Source organism: Synchiropus splendidus, chromosome 6, assembly GCF_027744825.2.
Source record: "Synchiropus splendidus isolate RoL2022-P1 chromosome 6, RoL_Sspl_1.0, whole genome shotgun sequence".
Taxonomy (NCBI): domain Eukaryota; kingdom Metazoa; phylum Chordata; class Actinopteri; order Syngnathiformes; family Callionymidae; genus Synchiropus; species Synchiropus splendidus.
Genome location: NC_071339.1, coordinates 10,957,118 through 10,983,011, shown reverse-complemented (window position 1 = coordinate 10,983,011; position 25,894 = coordinate 10,957,118). Strand labels below are relative to the sequence as shown.

Below are 25,894 nucleotides of genomic sequence, written 5' to 3'. Positions count from 1 at the left end.
GGTCTTTGCCAAGAGTGCTGAGTGCTGGTCACCGGGGAGTTTACAGCAGCAAAACAATCATTGTGTGAACCTGTATTGCCAATTCCCATTCTGACCCCTGTGTCGAGAAAAATTGCTTTGGTCGGTATGCCTGCATTAGTATGTCAAGAGGACACCTCTTAAGTTGGTCATTATAGCTTATGGGGCTGGCTTGTGTGGGCTCTCTGTGGATGTCCACTCACACACTTACAAGATCGTACAGGGACAATCTGTGGCCCCTTTTCTTGTTTTTAATAAAGTGTGACGGCAGTCACTCTAACATTCATTCAAATCTGCCCACGTCTGTACTGTCTGCAGCTGAAATTTCAGTTATTTTCAATGAACAATCACACACTCTCGTCTTATTCTGTAACACCTTGTTAACCTCGTAGGACCAAGGATCCACATATGTGAATGTGGTTTATCTCTCACTACCACTGTACTCAGCTGTGAAAGATATGGTAGGCTTATCAACAGAAGACTGCACCATACAGTACATACAGTATGTACAAAAGCGTCTTATTTGTTTTGGAATTTGTTGACTCCAAAACATACATGGCGACTGTGGACGAAGTCTTGGTCATGTACCTTCTGCACTAAAGAGGAAAAAACGGAGGCTGCATTGTAGGCAGCTGTGGTCGATGAGTTCAATATATCACCTCTGGAGGATGGAGAATTTCCACCATAGTTATCTCTTCTTCATGTCTCATAAGAGCTACATATCTGGTAATAACAGCAACACTGCCCCCCAAGGGTTTTCAATGGTACTGCTTTGTTTGGCTCGTATCCGTAAGCTTTGTGGAAACGTGCATAGATATTGACGACATAGAGTGCAGACAGAAGTTTCCGAACCTTTTAAGAAGAAAATGATATAGTGAGATCAAGAAAAGGTTTGATCTCAAGTCTCTGGTCACGAGGGTGTTGGACCGTCAACATTATGGGGCGGAACGTCTCAATTTGGCACTTATACATCACATAGCAGAGTTCAATAAGTTTATGATAACTGTTTAGAACAATTGAAGAACCCAGTATTGCTGCCCGAGGTCTCCCTTTAGTCTGGCAGTGTGGGGCTGTTTACTGTGGGAGTTCACTTCAAGCACCTAATGTCTGGACTGCCCTTATGTAGATGGAATATAGTGTTGCGTGGAGCAACTAAACAGCATTAGTGCTGGCACGATGAGGCTTCCTGGAACAGTGTCCTCATTTCAAGGCCCACGAAACGGCACACTGTAAAGTTGTTGGATTTCTACAATGATATCGATACAATATCACATCAGTTTAAAATGTGGCGCTCTACCTTTTCAGCCCAACACTAAACAGCACCACTCTTTTGCCTGTGTGTTGACTTCTTCCAAATGATATTATGTTATGTAACTAACTGGTAAGCACATGGTCATAATGAGTCATTTAAGGATAGATCCAGTGAAGTTTGTGCCACATTAGCAGGTCATTCCTAATGTGCTCTCACAGAATATTGAGAGACCGACTGTACTGACCTGTTCTTCCTGCTTTAAAAGCGTGTTCCGTTCCCGTCTCCAAATGTATTTTCCTTTTCTAACCTAATATACTGGTCTTCTGTGCTCCATCTCTCTCGACATTTCCTTATTCCTCCTCCTGACTCCACTATGTTGCTTCATTTTTTTCACACTCAGCCAGCAGATTTGGATGCCTGGGTAAGCAACATTATCGATGCTTTTGCTTATTCTATACCCTCTTTCTCGCCCCGCTCTCTTCCTCATTCAAATGTCATGTTTCCATTGTGCATTAAAGCTGGTCTGCAAGTGTGTTGCAGCCACTGTACTGCACAACAACACTTTGGGAGGTATTCACCTAGAAAATTACACATCATCTCTGCTGCTGGCGGAGGTGCTTTTTACCGACGAACACACTTAGACACAGTCCTTAAGCGTCAGACAGCTGCTGGAGATCAGAAAAGTGCAGCGAACACATTTTAGTGAATATAACATTTGCAATATACAGTAGGTTGCTATACTTTTCATGTCTGTCTTTCATGTTCTCTCTCTATAGCAAGGTGTGCGGAAAATGTATTGCACCTAGCAAAACACTGCTGCTGCAAAATGATATTTGCCATTTATTCCACTTATTTTCCCAGTGTATTTTGATAGTGTGGAGGATGTAGTAACTGCTTCATTCGCTCTATATACAATACAGACGTACAGTATGCCGATGTGTTGACTCGTCCTCTCGCTGCAGTGCTCACACTCACTCACAAAAATGCGCAACTTCCGAGTTGTTTTTAAACCAGATGTGCCTCTAACTTGACCACACACCTTCACCACAGGATGATGGAGTGTTCCTTGGCGTATCCGCTACGCCAAAGACTGTCTGCGAACGCTAACATGACATCTCACTTCAAAACTTTATTGACACTCATAGACTATTGTTTGATTCGTGGTTTAAAAGTTGGCTATAAACTAAATGCAGAACCAAATAAATGCGCTCCAACATCTGAATAGGGAAAGAATAATTCATGTTATGACTTTGACTAAGCGCAGTTGCGCTTTGGCCGAGGTGCCTTTGATGGTGTGCCTCCGGATTTTCTCAATGAACCAAGTGTAGCGTGGCTTAAAAAAGGTTGAAAAACACAGATCTAAGGCAACCTACTTTCCGTGTCAAAATCCACCACGAAGGGAGAAGACCACAAAGCTCCCCCACCTTGGTCCTTACCTCATCAAAATCATCTCACAGGTCCACTGGTGGATGCTTTTCTTTTCATTCTTTGGCTCCCGCTCCACCTGACCTACCTCCTCCTTTGTTAGTCGGAGTGAAGGAGTGAAGCATGACCATCTTGTTTTCAGCCTTTGTTGCTGCTATGCACATGCTCTTTCATGTCGAGTGCTACTGTGATGAACCACCATGGCACATTAGGTAGCCCCCACATTTCAGTCGTTCCAGGATTTTACAGACTTGTTTATTCTTTGTTGCAGCTACAAATGCAGATTTAAAAAAAATGCAGTGAAAGGAGCGACATGACTGGAAATAAGCTTCTGAGAAACTAGTGTTAGTGTGCAGCCTAAAAAAAGCTCCAGGCTCCAATGATTTTCACCAAATATGCTTTATTTGCAGAAAGCAATCGATATTTCAGGAGCAAAGAGTAAATAAGTAAATACATGGTGGGCGAAAGGAATCTAAAGTGACTGATAGAATTGGCGGCAAAGTCACCACCGATCGCTGATACCTATCGCATGGATGGTTGACTATGAATTTGTGATCAAAATGATGAGACCTCTGTGTACATGATGTAAAAACATCAACCGTTAAATCATTTTAATTCAGACACGTTTTAATATACATCTTCAAGGAGGCAAAAAAGGGAGAAAAAACTTGCAGAATGCAGCAACTATTATGTCAAAAGGACAACTGGAAAACATTCAATTTGACGTGAGACGTCTCAGGTGAAGCTCTAGAGACTGTGCTATGTCTGTGAATTATTTACATACTGGCTGGCATAATAACTCGATAAAGTCTAACCCTTACTATACTTAATAACACCTGTTATAAGCGGTCATACATGATTATGAACATTCATAACATCTTCTATAAAGCCTTGTAAATGCATTATTGTGACCTATGAATCTACTTGTAATGCGTCACAGATGAGGTTACCAGATTTTTTCAGCATTTTGAATTGCTCTCTGTGTCTTTGCAGTCATTTTTTCGCATCTCATTTTATGTGTATTTATGTGCTGTAATGTGTTTTAAGTGAATGCATTTTGTGCTCTTTCCTGCTCAGGCTCGGCAGCTGGAGAGGAAAGAAGAAGAGCTGGCCAGAATTTCTAGTTTCTACAAAGACCAACTTGCGATAATGGAGCGGAAGGTGAGCTGGAACAGTTAATTCTTCTGTGCTGGAAGCTCTGCCTTCACTCACAAACAAGAATGATACAGTAGTTTGAGTGTAACATACCGTGACACTCTTTGTTTTCTCTCTGCTCCTTACTGTTTGGAAATTTGGATTTTTGCTACCAATCGATCCATCAATCACAGATACCAGTCAGCAATACCGATCATGTGCAATGAAGATGAATTTGCTCTCAGAATGATGAGAACTTCTGTGTACATATTTACATACTGGCCACTTGTTGGCTCCGAGAGAGACAGAGAGAGAGAGACAGAGAGAGAGAGACAGAGTTAGAGAGAGACACACACGTCTTCCACCACTGCGTTTGCAGAAGTTCTGCTTTTCCCGCAACAAATGTGTCAACTTCATCTCCTCTGACTACGTCAGAGAGTCACCTCACACAGAGGCAGAATCCTGTCCCTTCCATTCTCAAACTCAAGCTCATCCAAATGTAAGTGAAGTGAAGTGAATGCAGACAGAGATTTGAGCGGTTGCAGTACCAGCTCTGCCAGTTCTGTGAAAGCTTCAGACCAATAATTAAATATACATTTGCCTTCTTTCACCTCTGTTCCTTTTACCTGCGACCTTGTAGTCTGTTGTTCCAAATGGGTGGCAATACAGGTGATTTGTGGGGAGCTTTTAAACAATTACACCTGACTTTCCTGCCACCTGTGCCCTGTTTTGTTGTTGATTTTTGCGCCTTAGAAAAGCCCATCACTAAAGTCTTATCATTCTTGCCTCGCGGAGCCAAACTTGGCCGGTTTTATTTAAAAGCTTTTGCAAGTGTGGGAGTAATGTATGAGTCTGAGTGGAGTGAGAAGGACAGCATGCATGTGTCTGAAATACTGAAGAAGGGTGCTGTGAATAATAAGGGAGAACAGAACATTTTTGACATAATATAGTGGTTCAAATATGAGAATCCTATGGGAGATGCCTTCCTCATCATCACGTGTTCTTTCAGGACATGCGGTGTATATTGATAGGAAGGTTGCCCAGATTTGGTTTTCAGAATGCATCCTTTCTGTCATGCTGGGATACACACCTTCCCTGTGATGCATCCCACTTTCACCTTTCCATTTTGAAAGCCACAATTGAGCACAGAGGACAGCAGTTGGCTGGTCTGGACTTGAAACATTTCGCTGTAGCGCCATCAAGACAAGTCCATGACACACTGCAGAGAGCGGTGGCTTTCATGATCACTGCTGCAATTTCATATTGGTGTGAAGTCGCCACGAAGACCGCAGAGAATGTTCTACACTGACTCAGAAATCTCTTGCTGTGAGATCTCCAATACACTGACATCTACTGTCATGAGCTATAATTGGAATTAATGTAGTATTTAAAGCTATTAACTGCTCCATTTTGCTAACAATACACATTTAACAATTTTTTGATGGAGACGAAAGCCTTCCAGGGAGACAGGTTGGTGCACCAGGAGACATGGAGGGCAACAACCCATCATGTGACAGGAGTAAGTCCTAAATACAACTCAGTTCTATATGTAGTTTCATCTCAAAAGTCGAAAACACAAACCCCAAAAATACCTTCAGTTGGGGAAACAAACACATGAGCAGGGAGAAAGAAGCGGTCAGTACTCACACTGGGAAAAATATACATTGGAATTTCCTATTGGAATGTGGAAGAGTACAAGACCCAAACCCATAACAGTTTACCAAGTTTATCTGCTTGTCAGAAGCACCACAGGGGATTTTGGGCCTCATGACCATCATTCCCATAGTTGTGAATAGAAGAACGTAATAGTTGCTCAGTAAGAGACGCACTAAAAACACAATGAAATTCATTTAGGTTCAATCATTTGCTCTATATTCCAAAACCCGAATCTCCTTCTTCACATTCTTGAACGTAAGATTCACAGATGATTCATTACCTGAAAATATGCAACTTGTTTGTAAAATATCCTCTTCATTTGAAGGGAAATGCAGTTATAATTTGTGGAAAAGCAAATAAAATCTCTGTAAAATGAACCATCAAAAAGAAAATGATCCAATTGCTTTTATTACATTTTGAACATAACCATATCTAAAACCAGAATCAACTAACAAACAATAAACAGAAATGCAAAAAATATTATATTTAATAATATAAATTTAAAATGGAAAAAACATGAATATAAATAATATAAATATATGATATAAATAATGGGTTAGTGTAAGTGGGCCCCTAGAATCCTTCTTCTTATTCCCCTCTTTTTGCGCCCCGACTGATTTTAAGCTGGAGAATGTTTTCTAAGTAACTGCATTTCCTCTGTGCTGATGCGACACACATTTGAAAAATGGAAATACTGCTTAGTCCAAGTGGAGCCTAAATGAATGGGAAATTTGAAGTTAGAGGCATGGTTCCGTTCCCGAACCTTTCATCTGCAGTCATTTCAACAAACAATGTTGTTTAATGTATTCAAATCTGGAGAGATTTTTAGTCTGCGTTGCCCCTACTGTCTGCTAAATATGTACAGGTGAACGCAGTTCAGAGCAACCCTGGACTCAGAAAAGCCTCTACCGTAACAGAATATCGACTTGGTCCTCGACCAATCCTCTCCCATTTAATCTCTTCAGGTGGAGTATATCTGTCTTCCCGTGCAAAAGCACCCTGTGACTCTGTAAACAAGTCACACTTTTAAAATTCACCTCTTTTAATCCCCTCTTCCTCCTTTGTCAACTGCAGCCTCAAAAAAAAAAAACAAAATTAATCCCCCTCCATCCATGCAAAGAGCGTGAAACAGCCCCTCCCTCCAAATCCTGACATCGGCCCATCTCAATCCGCAGCTGCTGGAGGGTGTTCAGACGCGTGCAAGGATCATCTGAGCACAACCATTCACGTAGCAACTCAGATTTAGTCACACACCTGCAGGTATGCAAGCCTCCACACACACTGCTGTCATGTGTGCACCAACACTAATCCCCTCCATGAGCCTCTCCAACACCCCCAAATCAGTGCCTCCCCCCACTGAGGGTTATCATCCAGCTTTTCTGTTTCTCCACGTTGGGCTTTTGTCCTCACGGGTGCAAATGCCTGGGAAGAGCTCTGAGCATGTGTTTGTGTGTGTTGGTGATAGTGCTGCCACTTCACTTGTGTCAAGAGAGCTGAACACAGAGGTTGTTGCACTGCATCTCTTCAGTCAACAAAAACAAAGATGAAACAGCACCTGACATTAAAAAAAAAAAAAACTTGAACCATCTCCAGCCCAGACACTTCTCTTGTCTATTTATTCAGGCGTTTTCAGAACCCAAAATTGTTGAATAATTGACAATTTATAGAGACATTTATGAACTCATATCACGCCAGAGCAATGTGGGATTATTGGAATTGAAATATATAAATGTAAATATATCAGGTTCATTTTGTCCCAATCGTCACACAGCAATGTGATTAACAATTTATTTTGGAAATGACATATTTACTATGTAGCCATACTCTTTTCTCTTTTCCCACACACAGTTGTGGGACTCAACAGCTTGTGGTGATGCACTAGCTCACCGAAAGTTCGACATTTGGATCGAGACATTTCTCCCAATTTGCTGTATGATGTTTGGACTTGAACAACTCATTCAATGAAACCTCACATAACGTCTAAACCAAGAGCGCCATCTAGTGTCCTCTGAAAGTTTGGACACTGTTTCATCAACCCCGCAGTATTGCCTCATCTGCCCACCACTACTAGGAAGTCACAAAAACTATGATGACTTCATGCAGCTGGCCAAAGTCAGGTGTGGTATAAATGGAAAGTTAGAAGAATGTATGACCTTCAATAACCACAATACAAACTCCATTCGTTGAACCAATGAATAATGTTAGGATAAAGTTCTGAGGCACTGCATTCCACTTCTGCTGCAAGGCGGTTCCAGTTCCCGATGATGCTTTCTGTAGCCGATCTATAAGCTGACTGAGGTAATGCCATGAATGGTCCCTGGTGGCAGATTTGGTGACCATGATGCAGGCTGTGGAAGAAGCGGGAGGTGGTTCATGAGAGCCACAGGGTGTCATGGAGGGGCACATCTGGCCGGACATTTGAAGAGACGGATCGGGTGAGTCAGGCTGCAGAGTGAGAGATCAGTTCAGTAAATGTCAAAGTTTCCTTGTTCTCCTATTGCTTCTTGATAGGTTGTGCTCAGTTTTTTTGCTGGTGAATTGCACAGCTACAGTTTAAAATCTGGAAACCCTGTTCCAGATACTGTGTGGAAACACGTTCAACGTGTGTTTTGGCTCACATGAAGCCACTTTTTTATGTACATGTACATGTACGCACGAAAGAATGCAGCAGATTTTCAGGTTTTCTTCACACAAGGAGGAGAATTACAGTAAAATAATGTCTCCCATACAGTACCTGACTCTTCTACAACATTCAGCACGGCACAAGCATGTCTGTGCATCCGCGTGAAATAATGAAACATGAAAATGACTGGGGGCGCTGAAGAATTGCAGGGCTCAGGAATGTGTTTGAACCCATCTCCTTTGCTGCTCCCTTGCTTCAATTGTTTTTGTCTCATGTTGCCCTGTTTGTTGGGAATACGAGGGATAACTAGGTAAAAGCACCTGCACCTCTGCGGTTGGTCTCATAAACCCTGATGCTGTCCGACATCTGTCTGGATGGAGAGAAAAAATAAATAAATAACAACAGGTTGATGGCTTAATTACTGCTAATACACTAGCGTGACTGTAATTACCCATTTCTAATTCTGCATATTTCAAAAGGGCTGTGTAGAAGCAGAATTTCAGACATTTTTGTTGAAACTTTTCAGTCTGGCAAGGTCTCTGCATCCATGCACGCAGATTTATTTCTGCGTCCAAATATGATGAAGACAGATGAAGTGCAGTCGTGATGATGAGGCTCCAAATAGGTCTCAGTGTTGACAGTGTGTTGTCATTGTTTTCATGCCGCGGTTCGCTGACATTAAAGGAATGATGTCCACCACAGACACATCAGAAAAGCTGCGGCTCGAAGGGCGCAACACGAGGGATAATGTTCTCAATTAAGACCCCCAGTTGTGACTGTCTCAGGGAGCTCGCAGCCAAGACCCGCTAGTGTGGCACAGAGAAACGCTGTACAGATGAACGCCCTGATTCTCAGAAATACCTGTCCGTCGCATCATTACAACATCAGCCGCGTTTCAGTGTGTTGGCCAGAAGCAGAAGTGCACTGTCAAGAGCCGAATTTTCACTGCATCGATACCCCTAACATGTAATTTCCTCCAAATCCACAGGACTCCACCATCCACTGTGCCTTCAAGTAACAGAGCCACTGCTTGACCAAAACATTCAGTCTTTCCATCACACACTCTCACCCTGGTTGCAAACACGCCTAGGAGTTCATCTTCCAAGTTTTCCACACCACTAACATTCAGATGTTCTTCTCTGGAGTCGCAGGAGGAAGGAGGAACTTCTCCGTGTTTGCTCCTCCTGTAGAAGTTAGCAGATTGATGACTGGTTTCATAGGATTAAGTGGGGGCGTCTGCCTGAAGAGCTATTTAAGTGCTGTTGTTCCTGAAATCAAATAACAGCTGGCCACCTGTGTTCCACTTTGTTATTAGCGCCGTGAACTCAAAGGTCGCTATTTAAGTAAGGTGACATTTTTAGTGGGGATTTTTGCATTTTCCTCATCAGGGCTGGCATTTCAGACTTAGATGCAGGAAAATTAGTTAGAAAAGCAGTCGTTCCATTAAATACTCCTGCTAAGTTTGAAAGTGTAGTATGGTGATTCTATATGGCTTAAGACTTTAGCCAATGCAAGATGCGTTTGGGGTTAGATGTTAGAGAATATGCTAATTTGTCTGTTTCTGTTTGCCTTCCAGAACATTGACAACTATAAGGAGGCAGTTCAGCAGTATGACCAGACGGCTGCCAGAGCTGAGACCCACATGAGGTAAGCACGCAAGCATGCTGGCTCTTCTGTTTGGTCTTTTGTCTTTTACTTACAGAGCAACCGATATATCAATTCTAGGCCCATTTATGGTCCCTTTACATATCAAATTGTACCCGTTCATTTCAATGTTACTGTGCTGTTACCATGCTTCCGTGCATTCTTTATGTTGGAATTGCTGTTCAGCAATGTATCCACAAGGGAGAGCAGCCCAGAGTCGAAGGTTTATGACAACAACAAACTCCAAAACCAACATGGCCACTGTGGAAGAAGTGTTGATAATGTACCTATTGCACAAAAGCAGGCAGCATTGTAGGCGGTGGACGGTGAGACCGTTCAATAGAGTGGTACCTCGGTTCTTCGAACAAAGTTCGAACAAAAATTTTGAGATTTTTTTGCTTCGGATTTCGAACGAAAATCCAGAACTCGAACGACCCGAAAAAAGCTGGAAAAAACATAACGTGCGCGGACCGATCAGCTGACCCATGATACGTTTTGTTATTGTGTATAACGCAGCCTCTGTATGTAGACGTGTCCCGTTAGCTACATTTACTGGCTGTTTCTTCTTCATATTGAGGTGTAAAACCTTTCCTGTCTCCGCACTGGACCGTGGTTGAGTCTCACAGGGGAGGTGCTCACTCTCCACACCTCCGAGGCTGGAACGCTCACTCCAGGGTTTGATGTCCTGTTGTGGGCTGGAGCTGGGACAGGGATGAGGCGAGTCTGGGACAGAGCGTGACTTGGTTTATGACTTTGTCACAGCCAAACTGCTCAGAAGCGCACATTCAGAGCTGGACACGCACCGGGCACCTCTTCACTTCTGGAGAGACCTCACTCACTCGGCAACCCCTCCCACATGCAGCGGCCACACACATAGAGGAACAGCGCACCTGCAGCAGACACTCTACATTCACTCCTACAAAAGCCTGTTTTAAGGCTTGGAACACTTTATTTCTTTTTCCACTCATTGTGATGGGAAAAGTCGAACACATCGCTTCTCGAACAGCCGTCTGGAACGGATTGTGGTTGAGAAAGCGTTTCACATTCATTTCCATCATTATAGACAGAAGAATTTGAGGGTTGGATAATTAGTACACATATTGTTCAGTAGTCTGGTGTTAAGACTACTAAGAGTACTTAGTAGTAATCTGTAATGTGTACTTAGTGTGATCACCAATTCATCCTTGAATGTTTTTTTGCACTATGTTTGCACTTAAACTGAGCTGTAAGTGCGCTGAGGGTTTGGGTGTGAACAATAAACTGCATGTAGCAGAACAGAATGATTAACTGGAGACCTGTGCAGTGACATTTTAGTCGCTGCGTCCTTAGCATGTTCCTGGACATAGCTAAACGGATTGATGTGGAAAAGTAGATCAAGTGGCGGCTTGTATAGTTGAATTGTCTCTTCACCATTTTGAAGGAAGAGTGTCAAAAACAAGTACTGGCACCACTGGATTTGGAATGTAGAAAAGTGTTTTACTGCGTAAGGCTGAACTTCCAGGGTGTTATGCTCGTAGAACACTATGACAGGTGCAGTTTCTCCTTTGGTGTAATTTAGCAACTGTCAAAAACGTTTTGCAACATTCAGCTGCAACGCTGCCATCCCCAATGTTCAAGTGCGAACATCGTTTGAATTCTGCCCTGTATTTCAGAGGGATTTTTCCAGGCAGTCGCTTCCGTCCTCAGCTAGAGTGACATGTATAAAACAGAATCTTTATGAAGCTGCATTGCGATTTCTGCTTCTGACTTTTATTTCTACAACACTGTTCCACTTTGCAATCAGAGGCTACATCAACAATTTCTAAAGCGTAAAAGCATTTCTGGAGTGATCTGTTTTTACTGAGAGAATAAATTGGGGTTTGCTTTGTTCTGCTATTGGGTACACTTTTTTTTTTTTTTATCGTTCTGTCTTTGCAAGACGTGCATTTGTATTCAGGCAGCGAGGAGCTTGTCATGTTCTCTCAGCATTTGGGCAGTGTTTCATTGTGCTGTGGTCACTGTCATTTCACACTACACTGGCCACCCAGTAATTATTCTATTTACCCACTACCGAGAAGGGGGTAGCAGAAGGAGAAGAGATCTCTGTACAATTTGTAGCTACATGTCCTGTCTGTACACAATAGCAGTAATCTTCTTTCCTTCAACTAGCTAGTTGCTACTACAGTCCCAAAGCTCTCTCTGCTTTAGTGTTTCGTGTATATATATATATATATATATATATATATATATATATATATATATATATATATATATATATATATATATATAGAGAGAGAGAGAGAGAGAGAGATAGATCTATAGATATATTGAGATTTTTGGTTGTTGCAGTACATTTGCTCTGTTATCATGGCTGAACAATATGGACAGATGTGCATACATCAACATACATTCCAGCTTGATATCGCTACAACATGAGAGTGTGTTCAGTGGCTTGAGTTTCATTGTTATCATTATAAAACCCAGACCTCTGCTCAGACACAGCCGAAGAAAATATTGTCACCGAGGGTCGTGATTCGGACATGAATGATTCTGAATCCATTCATAAATGCCAAGATCGAAATGCCTTAAAGACACAACAAAAAGCTAAACTGAAGAGTGACACTTTTCACTAGCAGCTTTGCAAAGGTCCTTATTTCCTGTCCTGTTGTACCGGAACCATAAATAAAACTTTCACCGCATTAAAAATAAAAAAAATCTGCTGCAAAATCTGCCCAAAAAATGAAATTGTGGAGGGACTGTTTCATTTCTCAAATCTCGTTCTAGATACAAGCCCTATCTGGCACTCTCTGTCCTGTATTTTTACACAACAACACAAGTACTTTGACCCCATCTAATGTCTCACCTACTACACGACTGTGTGCAAAAACGTTTCCCCTCCAGCTCTCTCTGCAGTAATCCTTGGGAGTCTGCAGTAACCCATATATCCACAGCAAGCGTTCCTCTATTCTTTTAATTGATTCAAGTTGAATGGATTTTAAAGACGGCGTTTTTTTTCCCACGGTCTAATGGGTATAGTTACAGGCAAAGAGTCTTCCAAATTAAAGATGAAACAAAATTGGAATTGAAAATGCAGCTGATAATAACGCCGACGATAGAATGTGATAGGAGCGTAACGCTCCGAAGAGCATGTCTCCCCAGAAATCACAACTTGTGTGAGTTCAAGCGCAGGTTCCCCTGATTAAAAAGTTATCGGCGAGAGGATGTGGCGCACAAACACTAGTGCCCGTGCGCACCTTATCTTGTTCCTGCATGTCACCTGATTTAATGAAACACTCCTTTTATCCGCTTCCATCTTGCTCTCCCCATTTCCCACCAAGTGAGTTTGGTGAGGATCAATCAGGCAGACGAAAAATGTGAACAGGTCCTGTGCATCCCTATCTCTATCCTGCACTTCAGCCTTCAGGGTGTGATGACTCTGGTCTGGATGGAAAGACTTTGGAGGGAGGCTGAGTGAGATATTTGCTTTTAGCAAACATGCTTTTTCTGACAACCGGAATGGTTTTGATCCAGCACAAGTGACATGTTGCAGTGGAAATGCCAGATTTCGTCGGTAAGAGTCAAGGGTAGGGCCCGATGTATTCCCAGCGAGGGTTGGTCTCCTTCAGGGTTGTGCTTTGTCCCCAATCCTGTTCTTGGTCTACATGGACAGGATTTGGAGGCGCAGCTCCGGTGAGGAGGATTTGCGGTTTGGTGGCCGGCAGATCCAGTCTCTACTCTTTGCAGATGATTTGGTTCTGGCTTCATCGTGTGACCTACAGCTCATGCTGGATCGGTTTGCAACTCTGGTGGAGAGGTGCGTCATGCTGTGGCCTTGAGCTTGTCAAATCGCTTTGCATCCGAGTGTGAAGCGACTGGGATGAGGATCAGCACCTCTAAGTCCCAGACCATGGTTCTCAACCGGAAACGGATGGATTGCTCTCTCCAGGTTGGGACTGAGATCTTGCCTCAAGTGGAGAGGTTTAAGTATCTCGGGGTGTTGTTCTCATGTGAGGGGATTAGGGATTTGGAGATTAGTCGGTGTTTCACCGCACTGTTGTCCATAAGAGAGAGCTGAGCCAGAAGGCAAAGCTCTCTATATACTGATCAATCTTCGTCTCGACCCTCACCTACGGTCATGAGCTTTGGGTCATGACCGAGAGAGCAAGTTCCGGAAACAAGCAGCTGAAATAGGTTTTCTCCGAAGGGTGGCAGGCGTCTCCCTTAGAGATAGGTGAGAAGTTCTGTCACTCCTGTAGAGCCGCTGCTTCTCCACAATGACAGGAGTCAGCTGCAGTGGTTCGGGCATCTCATCAGGATGCCCTCTGGACGCCTCCCTCTGGAGGTGTTCCAGACACGTCCAGCTGGGAGGAGACTGAGGGATCGACCCAGGACCAGGTGGAGAGATTATATCTCTACGCTGGCCTGGGAGCGTCTCGGGATCCCCCAGTCGGAGTTGGTGGATGTCGCTCGGGAGAAGGCCGGTTGGCGTGACCTGACCCCGGATAAGCGGGCGACGATGGATGGATGGATGGATGGAGTCAAGGGTCCATTTCAGTACTGGGCCTTTGGTCTGGTCTGCAGGCGTACCAAACTTTAATATGTGCTCTGACGCCTGCCACAAGCGCATGGTAGCCACAACACATCACACGCTCAAGCTGGAAGATTGTAGCATTGTGTCCTCCGTGTCGAGTCCTTGGTGTGTGTCGTGAATAATCCAGCAGGTCATTTTGCGAAGCTATGCCTTGACAACGCAACCATACCTTTTGACAATGAAACACAACTGCGGCAATTTTTTAGTACAAAACCATCATCCACACAGAGTCTGTGTTCACAGGACAGAAGAGTGACGTCACCGCCGCATAACAATGCATATCATATCTCTATTGAGATACGGACATTCAAGACATCAATGTCCCAAAATCATCATTTTTCTCCCGAGTCTGATCAGAGGTATATGATGCAGGCTTGGAAAAAATTTAGCCCCAAACTTTTTCTGTCAGAAGGTGTTCTTGTTCTTGTTCTGGTTTTGGCACATAAACAGCATTGTGGATGTATATATACATACATCTGTTGAGGGTTGCAGGAGTCCTGGGTTGCGTGAGAGGCAGGAATACACCCAGGACAGGTCGCCAGTCCATCGCAGAGCACACACCATTCACACAGCAGCAGTTGTAGAGTGTCCAATTAACCAAGTGAGCATGTCCTTGGACTGTGGGAGGAAGAAAGCCACGCAGGCACAGTAATAATCACAATAATAACTAAATTATTATGACTAAAAGATACACAGATATCTGCCATGAATATCAAGATATGAAAATATGGCAGAGACAGACGTGGTCTGATCATCACTACTTTTGGTTGAAGGTTTCTTCATTCTTTTATATTGTGTTTGTTTATTTAAACATTTTTCTTTTTCTTTCTTTATATTTTTTTAAGAATATTGTTAGATTCTACCATCGCATTTTGGTGCCCAAAAGGTTAATTGCGAGTTTAAGGCAGTTGCTAGTTGCAGACCTAATTGCGTTGTGGTTATTTTTTTAAAGTGAGTTACTCAGAAATGCTTGAACAACAAGCTTACTAGGGCACCGTTGAAGTAAGTAATGACTGAAGATTTTTTTTTGAAATTTGTACTATTGTATTTGTTTTAATGTAAAAAAAAATACCATCAATAATAGACAGCACGTAAATTGTAACGTCGTCATCATTTTTCAAAGGTGTCCAGTTGACTAGCCACGTGTTTTAGCTCTGTGCCTCAAGTCTAAATAAGTTAAACATTAAATTCAACATCTAACCCATTGATGGTTTCCAGTCCAACCATGTACCTTTCTGTTGCTCTAGTCAGAAAAAAATTTGCTTGTCATTGCTAACAAATTTGAAGTTGCTTGAACCAATGGCACATGCACACATTGACTATACGCCAGTGTCACTGAGCTGACATCCTTCGCACTAAGTGACGTGGAAGAACACAAGGTGGCACGAGGCAGCACGATGGTTGCCACAGGTTCCGATTTGTCAAAGCAAACTTCTGGAGTTATTTGTCATTTAATCCATCACCGTCGCATTGGCCCTTCCCCTCTCTCTCACTGCTCTACCAGGAATATTCTCCTCCTCACCAGTGATTTATTTAATCCTGTCCCTTCACACTCTGCTACGTAAATGCACACACAAGCCTTCAGATGCACCTAGCAAGGCAGCGATACGGCTCACAGTGTTGATTATCTCTCAGACACACTCCTAAATACAGCACTCACATCCATGCTTCACTGTGTGTGTGTGTGTGTGTGTGTGTGTCAGTGAAGCATGAAACTCAACCGAAGGATTCTTTAATTACATTGTGGCGGGGCTGCAGAGCGTTTGTGTGTATGTGTGTGTGTGTGTGTGTGTATGTAAATATGAAATAAATAAATAATAAATAGCCATGATGCACCGTGAGATTACACTTTCTGTATTTTTCCCTTTGCTCTTTAATTGAATCAAATCTGGAATCAAACGTCTGACTCAACATGAATCTGCTGGGTCTTATGTTTCACTATATGTTTTGTTTGATTGGTTTTTGTCATGGCTGTCTATGTGACCAGACCCAGGTGCAATGTGTGCTGGCTGACAGAAGAGTGGAGTCTTGGGAGAGTTTACCGTAGGAACGCAAAGTAACCATCTGGCGACACGAGCTGGCACTGAGGTGTTGATATCCATGAAGACTTGCCGATGAATGCCAGCCGTGTCGCTGGGGAAAAACAAGGAAACGGAAACGAGACACAAGCAGGAATCACAAAAATAAAAGCACGAAGAATGCGGACGTGACAGTTTTATATGTTGAGTGAAGACCACGATTGGTTATAGCCACTATTATACTTCATTCCATTGGTGGGAATACAAACGGTTAGGGATTCAATCTTTGCTGGAATTAAAGAAAAAGTAGCACAAAATCCTGGAAACACTTCAGATTGGGGAACACATATTACTTAATAATATACTCAATGCTTGTTTATGGTTGATAATTCTGGTGTTTATTTAGAGTGGCTGTTCCAAAGTAAAATCCAGTCTTAACAAGACACTGATCAATACTTATAATGATAAATTACTCACAACATTCTGCAAATACTCACATGAATAAGTAGTTTATTTGTGGTAATACATGTTCCCTAAAGTCTAAAGTGTTGCTGACCTCCTATGTTTATACATTTCTACTCTTCGTTTAGTGGCTTTTGTTGTCACACCTGTGTGAGGTTTGTGTGACAGAATCCCTGCATATCCCTGCTGTTGACTTGTTCTATCACTGCAGAAGCTAAATTAGCGGAAGCAACAGAGCAGTACAGGATTACACACATATCAGAGCCACACACTCCATGTGTGTATTCTGTGTCCCAGCATATGTTTCCCATTGTTTGTCTATGCGCAGCTCACATGTACGGTTTGGTACCATGGTCTGACTCATAAGCCTCTTTGCTGGTGCATAATTTATCTCTAGACGGACTGAACTCTGTATCTTCTTTATCATTTTTATATATCTTTATATTTACATATTTAATATAAATAAGTTTGTGGGAAGTAATAATTTAATGCGGTTCCATAAATCAGTCTTGAGAATTATATTTATCATTTGGCTATATAATGGCATTGAGTGCTGGAGGATTTCGAGGTGCAGCTCTGGTGGAGAGGTGTGTCATGCTGTGACCTTGAGCTTGTCGAATCGGTTTGCATCCGAGTGTGAAGCGGCTGAGATGAGAATCAGTACCTCTAAATCCGAGACCATGGTTCTCAACCGGAAAACATGGATTGTTCTAACCGGGTTGGGAAGTTTGAGATTCCGTGGAGTCCAGTACTCGCGTGAAAGGGTAAGGCCACAAAAGAGAGCTGAGCCAAAAGACAAAGCTCTCCACTTGCCCATCAACCTTGGACCTGACCCTCATGAGCTGTGGGTCATGAGGGAAAGAAGAAGATCTGGGATAGAAGCGGCTGAAATGTGTTTCCCTCGACGGGTGGCGGGCGTCTCCCTTAGAGATCGGGTGAGAAGTTCTGTCACACAGGGGAGACATGGAGTAGAGCCGCTACTCCTCCGCGTTGACCTATAGAGGTGTTTCATCAAGGTGGGAGGAGACCAAGGGGTGGACCCAGGGCCAGGTGGAGAGATGAGATATTTTCACTGACCTGGGAACGTCTCAGGATCCCTCAGTCATAGCTGTTGAAGCTGCTGCCCCCCCGACCTGCCAACAGATTAGTGGGCAAGGACGGATGGACGAGTCCTGAAGTCAAGGGACATATAAGTGTGACATACTAACGTTGTGATCGTAACTATTTGTCTGGGCTAGCTTGGATAACACGTTCACAGTAGAGTATATCAGCGTCCAAATCCAAGGGAAGTCTTCCCAGTCTGAGGATACTCCCCTTTCTCATTGAGCTTCTGGAAAACAGTGAGTTTCAGCCGGTGTTTTCACTCTGACCACCCTCTTCTCTCTTTGTTCAGGCCACTGCAGACGGAGCCCGTGTGCCCTGAGCTGCAGGCCAAAGTGCTCCAGTGTTACAAAGATCATCCAGAACAAACTTTACTCTGCTCCACCTTGGCCAAAGAGTACATGGGCTGTGTGCAGCGAGCAAGGAAGGTAGGTGAGTTTCTTCAGAGAAATAGGACAGGATAAAGCGCTGAAATACGCTGTTATATACTGTATATGTACACTGTTATTGTACTATATATATATATATATATATATATATATATATATATATAAAGCCCTCAGCTTATCTACAAAGTGCTATTATATTATATATATATATATATATATTATTGTAAAAAAATATATTTATTTACTTCTTTTTCAAAGTATCTTCCATGTTTTTTTCTGCCTTTTCGCGGTACTCTTCAAAATTTGTAAAACTAGGCTCAGACATATCCCAAACACAGTGGAAAACAATAAATGAAATCCATACTTATTCGTATTTCAATTCATATTTATTACATGTGGTTTTCTTCCATGTGAGATATTTTTTATGCCCTTTTTTAATTTTTAAATTTATACATGTATGTCGCCTGTGTGTTGGTGTGTGTGTTGGGGTTTGATTATCCTACTTTGTGGTGACCAATTCTTGACAAAATACTATCCTTGTGAGGACTGTATGACTTTTGGGGGCCTTTTGCCAGACTCCACGACGTGAAGTTTCAATTTTCAGATTAAAACATCATAATAACTGGGTGATTGTCATTGAATCTAAGCTTAGTTCAGAGTCCTGGTTGAGGTTAGCCACATGTGTAGGATGGTTAAGTGACGGATGAGAGGCTGAAGAGAGCATTGTGTCAATGAGAGGTCCCCACAAAGATGGTGTGTGTCGGTGTGCGTTTAGGAATATATATCCTTGTGAGGACTAATTTCGGGAACAACACCTCTTTGTGGGGCCATTTTGTCAAACCTCACAAGTTCTGAATTTTAGGATGAAGACAAAACAACACGGTCATTATGACTAGGTTTAAATATGGCTCAGATTCCTGGTTAAGTTTAGCCATTTGTTTTGAAAGGTTGAGAGGCTGCGGAAAGCATTATGGCAATGAGAGGTCCTCACAGAAATAGCTATACAAGCGTATGTGTGTTTGTGTGTGTGTACATGCATATGAGATGCGTGAAAACACTGCAATTCAGTGAGCTGTTTCAGTCCGAAAATGTTTGGCTTCACTTTGATTCCGATTGAATGAAAATGGTTTTTGCCATCCAGTCCTTAAAACGCTGCTTCTAGTGGCGGGTGCTTTCACCAAAAGCCCTCAGCTTATCTACAAAGTGCTTATTTACCCAATTTATCCGTCAAAACAATAATGAACAGGGCAATTTACATGTTGTTATCGTCCCAACAGTGATTGATGCTGCCTCAGAATGGAAGAGCAAGGCAGACGGGTGAATTACCTCTTGTTAGGAGGGGTTCACTTTTAAAATGAAAGGACAGGGGATTTTTTTTTGGAAGCTAGCAGTGTTTTTTATTTTTATTCTTTGCAATTCAATATACTTATATTACAGTCCAAGACCTGTGATGCTATTTCAGGCTGTCATTCCTGTTATCTAGAGTGTTTAAAATGACTCAGTAGGCGATGTTTACTACGGCTCACTTGTTGAATATAGAGTCGCACTGAATGATAGAACATCACCAAAAGACTTCATATCTAGTCACCGTGTTATTGAACTGAGATACAACACATATTCCTAAAGGATGTATTGCATGCTGGAAAAGTTTCCTGGCCTCTCAAACTGAACAGGTCTGCCACAGATTTTATCCTTCCAACTGTACCTGTCTAACCTTTCTTCCTCGGGATTATCTGTACGATATAATGTCTGAGGTTTGAAGAGTGACCTGAATTAATCTCCCACGGTTGGGTTTTCTAGTTGACCTTTAAAACGTCTGAAGAACGCTCTTTGTCAGGCTAAAACTGAAAATGGCAAGTAAAACTCCTGATTTAAGATATGGCCGTGTACATATAAAATTCCTCATTTTGAGCCTTTTCCAGGGGTAGCTCCGCCTTTTATCTCCTTTTCTGTCCGTCATCTGCTGATCTGGTGTGTAAGCTTCTGGTCTGTGGATTGTCTTTGCTGATATGTCGAAAGTCTTCTTCCTCTGTGTTCACTGCCTGTCATGGCACACTTTGTCACATTAGCCAGTGCTTTAGATCAGATCTGCTCTGCTGGCGACGCCTCACTGTCTCATTTTTCTTTGAGCTGAAACAAGCCAGACGTGCTCTGTCTCCGATGATCATTCAGACAAGCTTCTGTTCGTCACCCCTGCATTCTGAAGAGCTCTGAAACACACACACAAAAATCAGAATTTTTGCGCCGTGTTTATTGAACCTATTTACAAGGTTGCTAAATTTTAAAGGCTACTTAGTGTTCCACTTAGCATAACTCCCATAAATGTTCCCTTGTTAAAAAAAAGATTGGTTACGATGTCTACATCCTCCCCCGATAGAAATGCTGTAGAGTTAAAGGCCATTTATGCTCAACGTTACACACAAATGCATTCTGTTTATGCTTTGTGTTCATTCAGTCCGTACTTCTGCGCTTGTGGATGCAGGCCAAGCGGAGCAGTACTACCGAAAAAAAACCCAGTAGCTAGCAGAATAGAATTTATTGCCATGGTCAGTGGGGGTCCCACCAACTAGGAAAGTGCTTCGAAATAAAGTGCTGTTAATAAATAAAATAAATAATAATAATAAAATAACAACAACAACAATAAAATTAAAAAATAAAAATAAAAACTAAAATAAAATAACTCACATACAACAAAGGCTCATCACGAATTCAACAGTCTGATGGCCGAGGGGAAGAAGCTGTTCCTGTGACGGGAGGTTCTGGTCTGGATGGACCGTAGCCTCCTGCCAGAGGGAAGAGGAACAAACGGTCCATGTCCAGGGTGAGAAGAGTCGGCTCTGATCCGTCCTGCACGTCTCTGTGTCCTGGAGACATACAGGTCCTGAAGAGGTGGCAGGCTGCAACCGATCACCTTCTCAGCAGAACGTACGATGCGCTGCAGTCTGCTCTTGTCCCTGGAGGTGGCGCTGTTGTACCAGACAGTGATAGAGGAGGTGAGGATGGACTGGATGATGGCCGTGTAGAACTCCACCAGCAACTTTGTCGGCAGTCGAGGTTTTCGTAGCTGCCTCAGGAAGAACATTATCTGCTGGGCCTTCCTGAAGAGGGGCCTGATGGTTGGCTCCCATTTGAGGTCCTCAGTGATGGTGGTGGTTTATTTCTTCTTTTGGTGCAAAAGCGACATGATCAGTACTTCTTCAGTCGCCATGTTGGTTGGAGTTTATTGTTGTCATAAATTGTTCTTATCGTGAACAGCACTGCCAACATAAAGAACATATGAAAGCAAGTGATCAGTGACGGTAGCATTGTTGAAAAAGGACAGGTACATTTCCATGTGTAAAGGGAGCACGAATGGGCCTATAGCTCAGTTGAGCTGTCATTACCTTGACTGGTACTTTTAATTTCAAGTTCACCGTGACTAATGGTAGGTGGGCTGTCACCCTGACACGTTCTTATGTGACAGTGCTCCAGTTAGAACTGTGGAGCAGTGGAGTCCACCGCAATATACTGGAGCTGTTGAAGTCCTGGGTTGCTGCCTCCATACGTTACACAGTAGTGTCAGTCTCTTAAGACAGAAATGAATTGTGCTAGGAGTATGTTGTATGTGTAGAACAACGGGTCAAAATGTCCTGCAGGTTGCCATAGTGACATCATGAACTGACAGACTGTGTGCTGAGGGGTTCTAATAAGTGAGGTTCTGGTGTCATGACTGTTATTATAGAAGGACAATCTCTGACTCAACTTTGGTTAAGGTTCACCCGACTTTATCACAGTGACCTAAGAGAAGAAAAGAGTTGTCATGTAATAACAATTGTGGTCTCATATTGAGTTGGAGTTGGTCAACACCCACCACTTCGGTCTCGGCTCATTACCATGAACCCTCTTTCAGATCCATAAGATGTGCCTGATCTGCAGTGGTACACGTAAACACACTGTACATGAAAGCTTTAGATCCTAACCTTGGAGTGGAAGAAGAGACTTCTATCTAATCTCATCTTCCTATTAATGCACAAATGATAGCAAGTGCTGTGATTAAAACGTCTTGACAAGAAGCCAAAAGGTTCCTAGTCATTCAGGCTAAATGAAAAGATATCAGCAGGCAGATATGAAGACCCCACAGGACTCCTCCAATTTGCCCGTCTATAAATAGGCCCGACAGTGCCGGCAGCACCTAAGAGCACTTCAAGAAAGTTTAAATGGGAAAAGTTTCAATATTGTTGCAAGAGAATGAGGATCGAGAGAGAGCAAAAAGGAATTATGGACAAATGTCCTTGTTCCTTCTGTTGCGTTCCATGTCCGTCCTGCTGCATACAACTTACAGCGTATCGATGTCATTGATATTTTGTCTTTGTCCCTGTATTTATTAAGCATATTTCCGTGTCGCAAAACATATACCCTCTTTGATCACATCCACGAACCTTAAAAAGTGGATTGATATAAATAGACTCAGTGTCAGAAATAGAGTGGACAGAGATGGATCTCGCGGTCAGCCATGTTAGTTTATGTCGGCCCTTCATAGTGTGCCGCTTTTTGGTTCTGTCTATTCGACATCATGGGAATTTGGAGATTTATGAATGGATTCACAATCGTTCACGTCCAAATCGAGACCCTTGGCTGAAATGTTTGTGGGCAAATATGAGCGTTTAGCGTCGCATATGACTTCATCTCAGCGAGGAGGGAGGGAATATGATGGCGCTCATGCCGCGTAGACTCTGGTTGTCTTCAAAGCCAACTTGTTGAAAATGATCTCTCAACTTTTGTTTTCATATAAAAGCCACTTCTCTCATGATTGTGTGGAATCCAGCCGCTTGCCGATGAGACCACATACTTATTCAGACTCTTCTGGAGTCTTCAAAAACCTCACTGATGTACAGTAGTCCCCTCTGCCAGTACGTCTGCCCTCCGCTGCACTAGTCAATTGTTTGGCAGTCACTGCCAACAAAGCCTGCTGTCTGTTCTACTCTGCCAGTGTGATAATCTGAGGATCAATAGAGTATTTGTCACCAGGAGTTCACACAACCCACAATCTACGGCAACCCAGTCTCGATAGTTTTGTGTCACTCAGAATCTTTTATGTGTTGTGAGTCATGCATGCACACACTTCTGCCGTCTCCTCGCTTTCCCGTCATCGCCTCCGCTATTGTCATGCATATGGGACCTTATGTTTGGAATGAGTCAGAGATCCATGGGTAAATGTCATAGCAATGCCTTATCCTGAATCTTCAAGGGCTTCCTCTCCATTTGGTGGAAGCCTGCCACCTTATATATTGTCGCAGCCTGGTCACTGCATGGCGTTTTATTCTCTCTGTCGCCTCAGTGTTTGAATATAATCCCAATAAAAGGCTTATGAGCTCACCCTCTTCTTCTTTCATCCTCCCTCTCCATGAAACAAAAACCTCCTTCCTCAAAGTCACATTCAAGAACAAATGTGTATTTTTCAAACCCCCGCTTGCGAGCGCCTTGTTTTCAACACTTGCTTTTTAAACCATCCACAGCATTTGAACAGCAATTCTAATTGTATTGCACCTACTTAACCCAGTTACATCCGTCCTCTGGATGCGTTTGTCCGCCTTCACCAGTGAGCGTGCGTCGCTGCCTCTGAGTGCTCGCGAAAGTGCCGCTCCTGCTTTTGAGTGATTAGTGGTAGACTGCGTGGATAGAGGGAATATTTTCAACACAATCATGAGCCACTACTCCGTTTCAAATTTCCTGCTCTGACTCAGGGACTTGATTGCTCTGGCAGGGGGCTGATTATATGGCAGTGTCAATTTAGGGGCCGACATTTTATCATATATTCTGTTCGTTTTGCCATGTGCTTAAACTGGTACCTGCTGTACGGATTCTTCTGGAATTAAAGACTCTTATTCAATTTGACTGTTGGTGGAGAAGTAGTGATGAAGGAGTCAGTCCTTATAAGGCGGCTGACTACTCACAGAGAAACCACCAGGCAGCCTTTTCTATACTTGTATTCTCAATACTACTGGAGTCCATAGTTTAGTTTTGACTAGTTTCAACTAGAGCTGCAGCAAACAGTCGATTCTTCCGCGGTTTTGGAGTATATACAGTGTAATATGATACTTAGCACGATAAATATATTTTCATTTTAGTCCATGTGTTTGACACACTGCAGTCTCTCTTGAAACTGTTTTATGATGAAACTTATTGGTGGACTGTCTCCAACATCCAACATTTGTTTATGTTTAAATATAATAGTTAGCTAAGTGTAGAGATGAGAAATTCAATGTTTCACGTCTCTGGTAGATGCCGCTGGTGTCTGACACTCTGCTCTGCCAGGGGTTAAATTGAGCCGCCTGTATCTCATGTCTCTTAAAAGTTGACTCGACCAGTCTGGACACATTTCCTAGATGCTATTAAAGAAATATTAGAAATGATATGAATAAATTTAGTTATTTAGTATAATTTAGTCATAATCTATTCCTTTGTCTTGTGTGATGAAAAATAATTCTCTCTCCTAAAATGGTGATTTTTCATTGCCTTATTGAAGGTTTCGCTAATACTTAAGAATTTGTTGCTGGTCCCTAACTGATACTGGGTCGCAGAAGAGGACTCAGCCACCAATACCGGAGCGGAGCTCTGTCCAATATCCAACTATTTTCACTGCAGTGTTTCGCCGAGGCGCCAGCGCAGCTGGAGACTCTGCATGTGTTGATGTGAACCAAGGCAGACGACCGCCTCAGAGAACCTATGAGGACCACTCCATCTAATAAAATCTACACAGAGCCAGAGACTCAGAGTCGACCAGTGTCATTATCGAAAGTTCCCTGTATTAAAAATAAGTTTAAAACTAAGATCGTGAACCAAAGTCCATCACACTCTCCACAACTGTCGCAAGCCGGTGTCGGCTGTCAAACGCCGTGGAGCTGGAGAGCGCAGCGCACCGTCACATTCTCGTCATGTTCATATAAGTCCAATGCGGTGAGTGAGCCGCGTGTTTATCGAACGGAATTGTCATTGTGGAGATTGTTTTTGGCGCTATATCGTGTACGATAAGTTATCGCCCATCCCTAGTGAGCAGAGAGCAAGAAAGTGAATTTGACCTATTCAGACTCTGAAGAGGAATATTCAAACTTGTGCAGTAAGACAAAGTGACAATGCGTCTGTTCTCCGTCCACATGCAGCACCTGCTGGAGCCAATGCTTTACTGTGTAGCAGGACAAAAATAAAACGGGGAAATGGCTGCAGACACAGGAGAAAATACACTGCGATTAGTAGTGGAGTCTGTGTTCACGGTCCCAGCGTAGAAGACGGTGAGAATGCCCAGCCATCATTATCGTTGACACTGTCTTCTGTTCTACAGGAACAACCTTTTGAAGTGGTGATGTCAAAGTGAAATATTTCATTGAGTAAACTGTGATCAATCATAGTAGCTGTTCTGTTGACTTGACTATATGCTGTGTTCTTATGAAGTGAAATGCAAGCCATGGTGGAGGTGTGCACTCTCTCAGTGCTTTTCTATTTGCATAATTGAATTGCCCACAGTGTAGTGCTGACATTTAAGTATTAGAATCTGCACAATGGTATTGCAGAAAGCAAATGCATTATCAAGAAGTGTGAGTCTTGATGTTGTCTTTTAATGTGCCA

At 42.8% G+C, this 25,894-nt stretch overlaps 1 protein-coding gene across 3 annotated transcripts in view; it reads left to right on the top strand.

Annotated features, from left to right (window-relative positions):
• LOC128761208 (MICOS complex subunit mic25a-like) overlaps positions 1-25,894 on the top strand; it is a 40,775-nt gene that overhangs the window by 9,943 nt on the left and 4,938 nt on the right. Inside the window, exons 5-8 of one of the 3 annotated variants that reach the window (XM_053869273.1) lie at positions 1,671-1,691; positions 3,773-3,856; positions 9,685-9,755; positions 18,196-18,331. In XM_053869273.1, coding sequence (XP_053725248.1) covers positions 1,671-1,691; positions 3,773-3,856; positions 9,685-9,755; positions 18,196-18,331 — 312 coding nt within the window. Of the gene's footprint in view, positions 1-1,670; positions 1,692-3,772; positions 3,857-9,684; positions 9,756-18,195; positions 18,336-25,894 lie in introns of all 3 variants that reach the window. The other 2 variants (XM_053869270.1, XM_053869272.1) reach the window with 2 other exon arrangements.